Here is a 14,362-nt window from a genome sequence, read left to right as displayed (position 1 = left end):
CACAGCACTCGCAAGCAGGTCAATGGTCCCCCCCTGCGCACGCTGGAGCCGGCTCCGGCGTGCGCATGCGTGAGACCCGGCCAGCGACGGGCGCTCCGTCGTTACGGGTCTCGCACCAAAGCGGGGCAGCTTGCCCTGTTTTGGAGGCGGGCAGGGGGGGTTGGCTGGGCAAACGGAGGCGTTCCTGCAGGAATGCCTGCCGTTTGTGGGCGGCCCTACTGACATCACTCGTGATGTCAGTAGGTGTACTTCCTGCTCTATTAGAGTAGGAAGTCCACTGGGGCTTGCGGCCACGAGACCCTACCACAAGGGTCTCGTCGCAAGCACGATGGTCTTGACCATCGCGACCATCACCTGGCCGCTCGCATAAGCTGTGGGTGGTCTTCCACAGCTATGCGAGCGGCCAGGAGGCTGTCTTTAAAAAAAAAAAAGGGACGCCCTGATTCAGAGCGAGCGCTCTCAAAGAGCGTCCGGCTCTGAATCAGGCCCTGAATACGGAGGAAACTTTTCACATGGCGAAATGACGTCACTCGCAATACTTTTCCGCAGAAACTGACTTTTCGCCGCTAATTGAATATGCCCATTAATCCACTGAGCTGCTCAAAGTAAAAGTAGAACTATATACCATATATATTGTTGTATATGATACAATTATCTATATATACGGACCCTATATTCACAGTGAGCACATGGGCCACACTCCCTCACACAGTTGGCACCCCCCCCACACCACACATGTCAATCATGGTGCCCCCCCCTGTAATTTTTTCCTGGATCCGCCCCTGTACCCCTGTCATTCAAAGTTACCAGCGTCGCGGATCCTTGACAGGCAGTTGTTCACCTGATGAGCTGGTTCAGGGGTGGGACAACTGCTGCTCTGCTGTCGGTACTCTTGGATGCAGAAACAAGAAGACGCAGCTCAGCTGCTATGACTCTCCTGTTCAGGAGCATCAGCCATAATACAGCCTAGACAAGCTCTCAATTAAGGGAACCCTGGAGATCACTCCACAGCTCAGTGGGGAAGAAGGGGTGTGTAGTGTGCTGCTGGGGGGCTATTCAAATTTCCATACCCCCACCTCTAAATTCCCACTTCGAGCACTGATTTTAGTATAACTTAAATGTATTAAAGAGCTTTTGGAGCAGTTTTCATAAAAACTACTCCACGGCCCTTAAATTTGCACTGTTTTAGTAGGCATATCGCCTTTCCCATACCTGGAAGGGAAAATGTGATCTGTTTCAGATTACTAAAAGAAATTGTGAAAAGATGCAGGGGATGGAGTCCTGCTATAATAACGCTATTTAGAGATGGCGTTATGCAGGCTTTTCCCCCATTTTCCCATCTCCAGCTCAGCCTTCCCTGCCTGCTGACAGGAAAAGCAGGGCCCGGAGCAGGCTTCTGTAATCAGCCATGTGTGTCTGATAGACCACAGGCTGATTACATAGAAAAATAATCAGAATAAAATAAATAAATAACACTCACCTGCACCAGGGGCTGGTGATCAGTGAGCTCCTTCGGGACTCCTGTCAGCTGATCGCTGGGCTCATGCTCTGTGACCCCAGTCAGCTGCTCCTTTGTGCTGTAAACTGAGATACCGGTACACAGCACAGAGTATTATATGTCTGTTACTTCAGTGAGGGTAATGGGGTACAAGAGAGGTACACTTTTAATGGGAGTCAATGGTGACATTAAAAACGTGTAAGAGAGGGTGCATATTTGTACAATGTGTGTGTTATATCTATGACAGTAATAGGATGTAACAGGTACTGTGTACATGTGTTGCATGTGTGTTATTTCTATGATAGTAATAGGATATAAGAGGTACGCATTTGTTGCATGTCTGTTGCACAGATAGTAATACATTATATTGGGGTTGGACGTTTTTTTGGTATCTCCTATTGCCCAGACTGCGATGGAGTGTAAAAAGGGTGAACATTTATTATGTATCTGTTATTTCAGTGTCACTATGCACAGGACCTATGGCGAGAGATGTGGACGCTCTGGTACTTTCCATGAGGGCTCTATGGTGTGATGAGTTTTTTCGCCTGGACCCAAATTTGCCACCCCTTCATTTCAATGAGGAGGTAATGAGACACACACACATATATAATAGGTGAGGAGTGTATGGGGATAGGGGAAGGGCTCCCTAACTCTGATGTTCCCATGGGAGGAGTGAGATTTATACCGATTTCCACAGAAAACCATAATAATATCATGTTTACAGCAGAAAACGGGGTATATCTTTCGGGAGCTTAGTACAGAATTTATAATTCACTTAGTGGCCAACACTACGACACACCCTCATCTCGCTGATCTTTGTTCTATAGATTTACTCCTCTACCAAACCTCTCCGAATTGGATATTATGAAGAGGACGGATATTTCCAGGCGAACCCCGGTATGAGACGAGTTCTTCTAGAAACCAAACATCTTCTAGAGGATGCTGGACACAAGGTGAGAGGAGCACGCAGATGGGGCCCTTTCTGGTACATGTCAAGGTTAAGACTGGCCCACAGAGCAAACCCCTGGTAGGCCCTACTGCCTGGGGGCCAATCTCTCCTCTAGGGATCAGGTTCCAAGCTGTGAACTTGAATTATACATTATACATATGTTATAATTCACAGGACTATGATGTATTTTCTATAATGCATAGCTGTTCTTAATCTGGTACATTATCATGCATGCACTAGCAGTATTTACTATATATATATATTTTTGGGCAGTTCGACATGGTGCCTCTGCGAAGCAACTTTGTAAAGCTGTCAAGTGGTCCTCTGCCCATACCTTTGTGAAGTTCTATTCCTTTGATACCTTCACCTCTTCTGTTGGGACTTTTGTGAGAAGAGTTCTCAGTGCAGCTCAGGAGTGTTCCCTCCCTTAGGAGATTACCTTTGGGATATCCCAGGGTAAAGCCTGTGTCCCCTATGGAGAAAGAAGAAAAGGAGATTTTTTGGACCTGTATGTGACTCGTTCTTCCTTCTCCTCCTTCTTGCTTTAGGCATGTTAACTTAACTGAGTTGCCTGTGGCTGGGAGAGGGTCATGGGGGTGAGGGAGCAGGGGCTCATGGGTAAAGAGTTTTAACTATTTGGTGCCTAGACTCCTACTCACCAACCTATACCAAGCGTAAAGCCTGTGTCCTATGGAATTGAAGAAAAGGATTTAACAGGTAAGCACATAAATGTCCTTACTAGAATATTCCGTATTTTGGAATAATTGCATACCATAATGAAATATCTTGGGAATGAGACCCAAATCTAAACAGACCTCATTTATGTTTTATATACACCTTATACACACAGCCTGCAGGTAGTTTTATACAATATTTTCAATAATTTTGTGGCTCAAACAAAGTTTGTGAACATATGTAAAATTAATTTATGTTTTATATATACCTTATACACAAAGCCTGAAGGTAATTTTATACAATAATTGTAATAATGTTGTGCCTTAAACATACTTTGTGTACATTGAACCATCAAAAAGTATAGGTTTCAATATCTCAGTCATGTGAAACAAATTCAATATTTCGTAATATTCCGTATTTCAGAATATTTGGATATGGGAGACTCAACCTGTACTACATTATTGCACTTTCTATCTTCACCTATAGACTGTCTCCTGTATTGCATTTACATGCTTCTGAGTGTCCTTTGCTTTGCCAAGTCTCATTTGGTAAAGTATTCTTAGGAATAATTTTCTGTTTAAACTGGATCATTCATGCAGCTTCTGTAGTGCATCCCACATGCCCTTTGCAGTATTCTCGTGCCAGGTATGGTGACTGGGATGCATGGTGCCTGGTCCTATAACCTTGCTTCTTTGATCAGTCATCAAACAAACATAGAAGGTTTATGAAGCAAAACTGTAGTATGAACAGTGCCGGTTTCTCACCATACAGACACAGCATAACTAGTAACTAACATGGAGTCGATTTGCACTAGACTGAAAGACCATCTAGTAACATGTTGGTAACAGCACCACCTGCAGTACCTCCAGTGTAACTACTTAAGCAATGTTAAGACTAGAATTGTTGTAGTATTCCAACAACAATTTCCTCTTCACTTCTACATTTACTGCTTACATTACTTATATTTCACCAATTTTAGATTATATAAAATTATTAAAATTTAAATTTTTCTTTTCAGCTCATCTTGTTCAGGCCTCCACGAGTGGGTTATGCATATGAGCTGCTCTGGAAGGCGTTTCTTGGAGACAAAGGGAAAACCGTAGCAGATAAGTTGTAAGTGGCATGTGCTGAGTACAAGCAATGAAAGCTGGATATTAGGGTGAGGGGTAAATACATTTAAGCATAGCACCCTGGAAGAATAATAATTTATTTATATAACACCACAATTTACTCAGCACTGTACAGAGATTATTTGGGTTTCATATCAGTCCCTGCCCTGTTGTAGCTTACAGTCTAAAGGGGGCTGTACCAAGCTTTGGAGATACAGTGGTGTTTGAAAGTTTGTGAACCCTTCAGAATTTTCTATATTTCTGCTGAAATTTGGCCTAAAACTACCTCAGATTTTCACACGAGTCCTAAAAGTAAAGAAGGAGAACTAAATCAAACAAATGAGACAAAAAAATAGACGTGCTCATTTGTTTATTGAGGAACATTATCCAATATCACATATCTGTGAGTGCCAACAGTATGTGAACCTTTGCTTTCAGTATCTGGTGTGACCCCCCTTGTGCAGCAATAACTGCTTCTAAATGTTTCCGATACTAGTTGATTAGTCCTGAACATCGGTTTGGAGGAATTTTACCCCATTTCCCCGTACAAAACAGCTTCAACTGTGTTATGTTGGTGGGTTTCCTCCCATGAACTGTTCGCTTCAGGTCTTTCCACAACGTTTCGATTGGATTAAGGTCAGGATTTTGACTTGACCATTCCAAAACTTAAAATGTATTCTTCTTTAACCATTTTTTGGTGAATGACTTGTGTTCTTTGGGTCGTTGTCTTGCTGCATGACCCACGTTCTATTGAGACGCAGCTCATGGACAGATGTCCTGACATTTTCCTTAGAATATTCTGGTATAACTCAGAATACATTGTCTCATCAATGATGACAAGTCGTCCTGGGCCAGATGCAGCAAAACAGGCCCGAACCATGATAACACCACCACCACCGTGTTTCACAGATGGTATGAGGTTTTTATGCTGGAATGCAGTGTTCTCCTTTCTCCAAACATAATGCTTCTCATTTAAACCAAAAAGCTCTATTTTGGACTCATCTGTCCACAAAACATTGGCCCTCATTCAGAGCCGCTTGCTAGCGGCCGTACGCTCGTTCCGAGCGATGTTCGCACATCTGCGCATGCGTACGGTTTTTAGTACGCATGCGCGAACCAGTCAGTGCGGCTGAAAATCGTTTGTACGCTATATAGCGAGTGCCTGCTATTTTGAGTGACAGAATGAGGCGTATGTGGGTGGTAACAGGGGAAGGTGCTTGTAAACGGGGAGTGGAGATCAGAACGCAGACGTGCTTAAAGGTCAAAACGGGCGTTTTAAGGGTGTGCATAATTAATACAGCAGCGTCATTGACCACGTCACTTGTTTTTTTTTAACTCAGAACTGCTCGCAAAATAGCGGTTGAAAAAACCAACCACAAGAATAGCGAGCAGTTCATACGCTGTACGATGTACTCGATTAATCTAATAAATAGCGGACATGACGTATGGTGCGAGCGGCCAGGGGGCGTTTTTAACAAATAAACGAGCGTATGTTTTGCTCGTTCGTTCAGACTTAGAGGTGTGAACAGACTGCAATTTGCGAACGGATCATTTGAATAGCCACCCCTTGTTTTAGAACGAACGACCGCAAATAGCGAGTGGCTCTGAATGAGGGCCATTGTTCCTATAGTTTTCAGGCTTGTCCAGGTGATCTTTAGCAAATTGCAGATGGGCAGCAATGTTCATTTTTTTTGCTTTTTCATGCTTTTTCAGCCATGCATACCATTGTTGTTCAGTGTCCTCCTGATGGTGGACTCATGAACATTGACATTAGCCCATCGTGAGAAAGGCCTTCAGTTGTTTAGAGGTTACAATGGGTTCCTTTGTGACCTTGCAAACTATTTGAGGCTTTGCTCTTGGTGTGATCTTTTTTGGCCGACCACTCCTGGGGAGGGTAATAATGATCTGGAATTTTCTCCATTTGTACACAATCTGTCTGACTGTTGATTGATGGAGTCCAAAATCTTTAGAGATAGTTTTGTAACATTTTCCAGCCTGATGAACATCAACAACTCTTCTTCTGAGGTCCTTAGAAATCTCCTATGTTCATGGCCTGATACACTTCCACAAACATGTGTTGTGATCATCAGATTTTGATAGATCCCTGTTCTTTTAAAAAGATAAGTTGTCCACTCACACCTGATTGCCATCCAATAGATTGAAAATACCTGACTCTAATTTCACCTTCAAAATACAGTATCTGCTAACAGGGCCGCCATCAAGGGGGACGGCCAGGCCTGGAGTCCCGGGCCTGGATACTCTGGGGGCCCGACCGCTCCTCCTACCGCCTGTCCACTATTTCCACCCTGCTAAACTTACGTTCACTGACAGGCTCGGCTGGTGGTCCGCGGCCGCCCGTGCCCACTACTACAATATACCCTCTCACTATCTTTCCAAACGCCCGTCGCTGCTGCTATGTATGTGGCTGGCTGTTGGAGGCAGGCAGAGTGGATGCTCCCAGCCTGCTCTGTGCTGCTAACCAATAACACAATAGAGCAGACGGGAGCATCCATAAACACTGCAACAGCAGCGGGCGGTTGGAGAGGTAGGGAGAGGATATAGTACTGGGCGCAGGTGGCGCCTGTCAGTAAATGTAGATTTAACAGGGAAAAAGTAGTGGGTGGGAAGGCCCCGGGGCCCTCGTTGTGAGGAGGGAGGGAGATTACTCGGGGAAGGGTGAGGCTCTGTATAATGGGGGCTGGGGGGGCTCTGCCTATTTGGCCCGTCCCAGGCCCCATGATATCTGAAGGCGGCCCTGTCTGCTAAGCCTAAAGGTTCACATACTTTTGCAACTGTGATATTGGATCATTGTCCTCAAAAAAATGTAAAAATTAGCATGTTTAATTTATTTGCCTCATTTGCTTTAGTCTTTATCTAGTTTTAGGACTTGTGTGAAAATCTGAGGTAGCTTTAGGCCAAATTTCTGTAGAAATATAGAAAATATTGAAGGGTTCACAAACTTCCAAGCACCACTGTAGATAAAGTGGTGTAATTGCCCAATGCAACCAATCAGCATCTAACATTTCAAATGCTGCACTAGATAAATGACAGGAGCTGACCGGTTGCGTTGCGTAACTTTATCCCACTCTGCGGCTTGAAACATCTCCCCCTAAATTCCCTAACATACAGACATGGAGACTAGTGTTAATTTTGAAGGAATCCAATTAACCTTTCAGTATGTTTGTGGCCTGTGGGAGATAACCATGCAAACATGAAGAGAACATGCACACTATACACAGTTAAGCCATGTACAGGTATTTAAGTATTGTAGTCAGCAATTATCTGAAAAAGTGAAATGCGACCATTAATTAGACTGTGTATGAAGTACATTTATGTGGTGTCTGCACAATTGGCTAGTAACAATCACTGTCAGGGTATGGTACATGAAAATGCTGCTCTGTGTTATATAGGGGTTTATTTACTAAGCTTTGTTAGGAGATAAAGGGCCGTATTCAATTTGAGGCGTTAAGTCCGGATCCGCAGTAATTTACTGATGATGACGTCATTATCGCCTGTTTTGGTTTTACCCCGTATTCAACTTCAAAGACTTTCCGCCTAGGCGGTAAAGTATCGCCTATGAATGACAGGCGGTAAAAAGTGCAGAATTGGGGTTTTGGGGTGCAACGTTTCGAGAAACGCCGTGCAGCCTTCAGTCAGTCCCCCAAAGGTAATCTGTGTAAAAAAAACAAAACTTAAGGACACCCCAAAAATTTACTTTGAAAAAGGGGGCGAAAAAAAAAAAGTTGGGGCACAAACTTAAAAACTAGAGAACTTGACTCTGGGGGGGTCCCCAAGTATGCCCCATGTGTTTTTTGATTGCAGGTGTTTGCGCCAGGTGGATTTTTCACGATTTGTTTAAGTCACTTTAGCAAGTTTAAAATATGCTGAACCCCATTTTCAAGTACCCCAAATTTGATGGGCATAGTTGTTTTGCCCTAAAAAAACTTCTAAATGCTCTTCTGCATCACCTTATTCAAAGCCGCATTTATGCACCTGCTGCGGCTATTAGAAACCCCGACTTCCTTCAGGAGTTAAAAATGGGGGTACCCATAGTGATCCCCCATATCTGCACATCTTTAGGGGGTTCCCTAGAATATTTCCTGAAAATTCCCCTTTTGTTTAACCTGTAAAAAAACGGGGTAAACATTTACAAAAAAAATTACATAAGGTTCCCCCCCAAAAGCCAAACCAGCCCCAGGCTTGCCAGGCAGTGGTGGTTTCTAAAAATATGGGGAACAAATTGTGTATGGTTCCACCGTATTTTAGAAACCAACCCAAGGCTGCAGGGACCAGTTCTGGTTTTAAATATAGTTGGAAAAAAAACGTGGGGATCCCCCTATAGTTAAGACCTGCACCAGACCCAACCGACTGGGGTGTAATGCCACAGCCAGGAGACCCAATCACCGGGGCTCCAGGTCCAAAGCATTAGCATCCCAAATCGGTCAGCGCAAGCCGGTGATCTCTGGGTCCCCCCTTCCCGAGCACCACAGGCTTACGCTGAAGCCTGGGGCTCTTCCCCATACCTCTGGTTTGGTGGGTATGGATGTAATGGGGGGGGGCAAATAATGTAAAACTATTGTGTTTTACAGTGGAACTACAAGTGACAGCATGCCTGCCATTTTGCACTTGAGGAACAACAAGTGCCAGCAGACATGCGGCACCTGTAACTTCACTGTAAAATAAATAGTTAAAAAAAGACAAAACACACACACCGTGACAGTATAACTTTATTACACACACCTACCCATTCACACATACTTACCTATACCAGATGTGTCTGTCCCCTTGTCCAGTAGATTGTCCTCAATGAATGGGTCTGCAAAGAAAAATTCATACTCACCTATATCCTGGCGCCGGTCTCCGCAGTAATCCAGGAACTTAGCAAAACAAAAAAACGAGTTTACACGACCCACACAACAGCTATCAGTAAGTGTGTTGCCACACATACTGATAGCTCCCGAATGCCAGCTGACGGAACATGCATGGAGCTGGCACTTCCCGAGAGCCAATCAGCGGCTGCACTGACTGTAGAGCGGCCGCTGATTGGCTCCGGCTACTGACAGTTCCTACGTGGTGTGAATCGCCCAAACATGTGTAGACATGGGGGATCACTATGGGTACCCCCATTTTTAACTCCTGAAGGAAGTCGGGGTTTCAAATAGCCGTGGCAGGTGCATTTTTGCAGAATTTATAAAAATGCGTTTTGGGACTTAAAAATATGCTAGTACCCATTTTCATGTACCCCAAATTTGATGGGACCATTTTTAAAAACGAAAAAAATTAGCTAAGTGCTCTTCTGCATCACTTCTTCAAAGTCAAGAAAAAAAACACCTGCAGCGGCTATTTAAAACCCGATTTTTCTTTTGCAGTCAAAAACGGGGGTACCCATAGTGATCCCCCATGTCTGGACATCTTTTGGGGGGGTCCTAGGATTATTTCCCGAAAATTCCAGTTTTTTTAACGCCGATCCAAGTATCGCCAGGTCCCGTTTTCGCCTACTTTCAAATTGAATACGGGGATACGCGGGCACGCGCGCGATACTTTAACGCCTACAAAACAGGCAAAGGCAGCGTTAAGTCCGGGCCGTAGCTCGGCTCAAATTGATTACGGGCCAAAGTGAACGGTGGTAAGGTACCGTTCACTTTATCTCCTAACAAAGCTTAGTAAATAGACCCCCTTTTCATATTGAAGTGAAAAAGAACAGAAAAAATAAAAAGGGTTTTGTCATATTTATAATTATAATATGACAAAAGTATGGAAAAACCAAGAGAAAACATAAAAATATGAGAGGAAAGTCATAAACACAGCCATGACCAATGATCATATCTTCCTACAATCACTGTGAGGAGCACTGCTCTACAAGGGAATAAGGGGAAGTCATACACCTTGACAGGATCAATTATCACATCTTCTTACAGTCACTGTGAGGAGCACTGCTCTACAAGGGAATGAGGGGAAGTTGTACACCCAGACAGGACTAATGATCACATCTTCCTACAGTCACTGTGAGGAGCACTGCTATACAAGGGAATGAGAGGAAGTTGTACACCCAGATATGACTAATGATCACATCCACCTACAGTCACTGTGAGGAGCACTGCTACACAAGGGAATAAGGGGAAGTTATACACCTTGACAGGATTAATTATCACATCTTCCTACAGTCACTGTGAGGAGCACTGCTCTACAAGGGAATAAGGGGAAGTCATACACCTTGACAGGATCAATTATCACATCTTCTTACAGTCACTGTGAGGAGCACTGCTCTACAAGGGAATGAGGGGAAGTTATACACCCAGACAGGACTAATGATCACATCTTCCTACAGTCACTGTGAGGAGCACTGCTATACAAGGGAATGAGAGGAAGTTGTACACCCAGATATGACTAATGATCACATCCACCTACAGTCACTGTGAGGAGCACTGCTACACAAGGGAATAAGGGGAAGTTATACACCCAGACATGACTAATGATCACATCTTCCTACAGTCACTGTGAGGAGCACTGCTACACAAGGGAATAATTGGAAGTTATACACCCAGACATGACTAATGATCACATCCTCCTACAGTCACTGTGAGGAGCACTGCTATACAAGGGAATGTTGTACACCCAGACAGGACTAATGATCACATCCTCCTACAGTCACTGTGAGGAGCACTGCGACACAACGGAATAAAGGGAGCCAGGGGCCCATGTGCCCTGCATAGCCTGCACCCATTATAGATACGCCCGCCAGTGACCCTCCTACAGTCACTGAGAGGAGCACTGCTACACAAGTGCAAGAAGGGAAAGTCACAAAAAACAGCCATGACAAACAATCTCTAAGGGGAGCATTAGGAGAATGAAGTGAGAGACATACATGGAGACATGGCCATTGGCCTCCACCATCTGTAATCACTGAGAGGAGCTATATGACCCAAGTGAATGAGGGAAAAGTTATTCAGTACATATAATTATCGGAATTGGTATGAAATACCGCCCCCGCATGGCCGGTGGTTCAATTCCCGGCAGCGGCAGCACGACACTGGAACACATCCCGGCAGCGTGAGCCCGACAGCGCTGGAAATCCTGATCGTTGTAAGGTAGGTATAGACTAACCTAACCCCCCTAACCCTAACTCTCCTTAGGGGTGCCTAACCCTAACCTCCCCCCAAGTGCCTAACCCTAATCCTCCCGTAAGTGCCTAACCCTAACCAGCCCTTCCCCGCTGCCTAAACTTAAGTCCCCCGGGGGGGTGCCTAACCCTCCCTCCCCCTAGCCTGACCCTAACCCTCACGGGGGGGTGCCTAACCCTAAGTCCCGCCCGGGTGCACTAAACCTAACCCTTCCCCCCCACGGCTGTCCGCTCGCGGCGCCCAGCATCCCTTCAATCGGGATGCCGGGCGCCGGTCTCCCGGCATCGGGGAAATGAGCAGCGTATACATCTAGACGCCGGGAATTTCACCCTCGCCGGGATATGACAGTCGGGAGCCAGCTGTCAGTTTAATGTCAGCCGGCTTCCCGATTGCATCCCTAATTATCACATAATTTGTCCTCAGTCACAGGAACTTTTTCTGGATTTACCTAATGTTCTGGATACCAGATTCCATGCTGGACACCTCTAACAATATACAGTATATATAGAAATTAAGTATTTTTTATTTCTTTGGTGTTTTTTTTACCTCAGACAGAGCCAATAATATGAGAATATTGCCAGCTGTGGAATGGAATCTCCAATGGATCAGAGCACAGGGATGAGGATAATTCTCTAGTTATATATAGATAACATTGCAGTAAGCAGACTGGAGGGCACTTAGGAAAGCGGGAGAGAATCCCTTTATGTTACGATGAGTTGATGTGCATAAGGATCTTTGCTCAGCATCTCCCCCCTAGCAGAGCTCTTAAAGAATATCTTATGACAATCGGTGTAACTATCAACGGGGGGCCTCAACTGTCTGCAGGCACCATGTGGCCACCTGTGATGCTTTCTGGCCTTGCTCCCCTATGCGGCCTATAGTCAGCAGGGAACTAAATGTTCAGCTGTGGGACTGCTGAAGCTCTAGAGTGCTGTGCACATGAGGCAGCACTCTAACGGATCCATAATAAAATCCTGGCCAGCGTTTGTGGGGAAGTCTCTGATGCCATGACCTCTGTGATCAGGAAATGCAGGGGGGCTAATAAAGATGGCGGGGGCTGATAACCTGGCATAGTATGTATAGGCAGGGGAAACTAAAAACCTTTGTCCGTAAGTTGCCCACTCTCCTGGAATGTTCGGAAAACTCATGCATTTCAGGGGTAGTGAATAAATGGGGCCACTTTATATAACCACCTTGTATTTTATTTCTATTAGTAAGAACAACTTCATAGACCCCAACCTGGGGGAATGCGCACAACTCTGTAAGATGCCCGACGTGGTGAAGAGGATCCCGGGCTTCATTTTCCGGCCGATAGTATGTAGATACGAAAAAAAAAAAAAAAACAATTCTTACTGTAAGTAAATTTGTGAACTTAATTAAATTTAACACGGACAATTTCATTATAAACAAAAATGAAAAAAACACAACATAATTATAAACACTAATTGGTCTATTCAATATGTTAATTATCATTGTCCGAACGGACTTCGATAGTTAACGTTTCTTCTCGACGAGAGCGCCGGAGGAATTCATCAAATCAGCTGTCTTCCCGAACACTTTCATTGCTCCTCTCGGAGGAGGTCACGCATGCACACAAGAGCTCCGACATCCGAAAGGATCCCTTTTCACGACCCAGGACTCCTTCCCATACAGAAGATGGCGAATGCTCCAGCAATCAAGCTCTGAAAATATTGTATTTATGGTGCTTGATGAATTCTGTCCCCATACTAGTGTATGGGGACAGCGGGCCACTCCGCGCAGGAGATATCTGTGATACTAGTGTATGGGGACAGCGGGTCATTCCGCCAAAGGAATTTAAGCAGGAGATATCTGTGATACTAGTGTATGGGGACAGCGGGCCATTCCGCCAAAGGAAGGTAAGCAGGAGATATCTGTGATACTAGTGTATGGGGACAGAGGGCCATTCCGCCAAAGGAAGGTAAGCAGGAGATATCTGTGATACTAGTGTATGGGGACAGCAGGCCATTCCGCCAGAGGAAGGTAAGTAGGAGATATCTGTGTTACTAGTGTATGGGGACAGCGGGCCATTCTGCCAGAGGAAGGTAAGCAGGATATATCTGTGATACTAGTATATGGGGACAGTGGGCCATTCCGGCAGAGGACGGCAAGCAGGAGATATATGTGATACTAGTATATGGGGACAGCGGGCCATTCCGCCAAAGGAAGGTAAGTAGGAGATATCTGTGATACTAGTGTATGGGGACAGCGGGCCATTCCGCCAGAGGAAGGTAAGTAGGAGATATCTGTGTTACTAGTGTATGGGGACAGCGGGCCATTCCGCCAGAGGAAGGTAAGTAGGAGATATCTGTGATATCTCCTACTTTACCTCCTTAATGAATGGCCCAATAACTTAATTTTTACAACTTTTGTAAAAATTAAGTGATGATGAATAGGTTCCTTAGAGCTCTATTCATCAATCAAATTTCTCCTTAAATAATGCGGAAACGAGCAATTCATTCCAGAGCTTGGCCCTGGTAACTAACGTCCCGAAAACTGAAAGCAAAGTGGTCACATTAGTGATCACTTTACTTTTACAATCAGCAAGGACAGATTCCTGCGAGTGCATTTAAATACATGCATGCGGTACATCATTCCTTATTGGCAATAATAATTTTCTAATTATTGGGTCTAAAACCTGATAATAAATAAACAGGCCCCATATTGTAGCTATACTTTTATCCCACTAATTAATAAATGATTTTTCTATATGAGAATATATAACATATCTAGCAAAAGCCCATAACCTGAATACTACTGTAAAGAAACAGACTGCTCCTGTCCCCCAACTCCTGTCCCTGTGTTTGGTAAGTGCGCCCAGGTGCCCTAACACTGATTAGTAACTTTCTCACTCTACAGCATAATTCCGAAAATCTGTCATTGCTCCGGCAGACACAATGGTTTACACAATGGTTACATAAGTGAATATGTTATGTTTTATTGCTTCACTTAATACTCGCTAAAATCCTAAGTGACACTTTGATAATGCCCC

The 14,362-nt window shown here is 44.6% G+C and overlaps 1 protein-coding gene across 1 annotated transcript in view; it reads left to right on the top strand.

Moving 5' to 3' along the window:
- LOC148474661 (vitamin D3 hydroxylase-associated protein-like) overlaps nucleotides 1–14,362 on the top strand; it is a 49,843-nt gene that overhangs the window by 21,770 nt on the left and 13,711 nt on the right. Inside the window, exons 6-9 of the mRNA XM_088458281.1 lie at nucleotides 1,958–2,082; nucleotides 2,326–2,451; nucleotides 4,141–4,235; nucleotides 12,567–12,666. Of these exons, the coding sequence (XP_088314407.1) occupies nucleotides 1,958–2,082; nucleotides 2,326–2,451; nucleotides 4,141–4,235; nucleotides 12,567–12,666 (446 nt within the window). The remainder of the gene's footprint in view (nucleotides 1–1,957; nucleotides 2,083–2,325; nucleotides 2,452–4,140; nucleotides 4,236–12,566; nucleotides 12,667–14,362) is intronic.

This window comes from Taudactylus pleione, unplaced genomic scaffold (genome assembly GCF_031769625.1).
Source record: "Taudactylus pleione unplaced genomic scaffold, aTauple2 ptg000824l, whole genome shotgun sequence".
NCBI lineage: Eukaryota > Metazoa > Chordata > Amphibia > Anura > Myobatrachidae > Taudactylus > Taudactylus pleione.
This window is presented reverse-complemented; position numbering and strand designations above follow the sequence as displayed.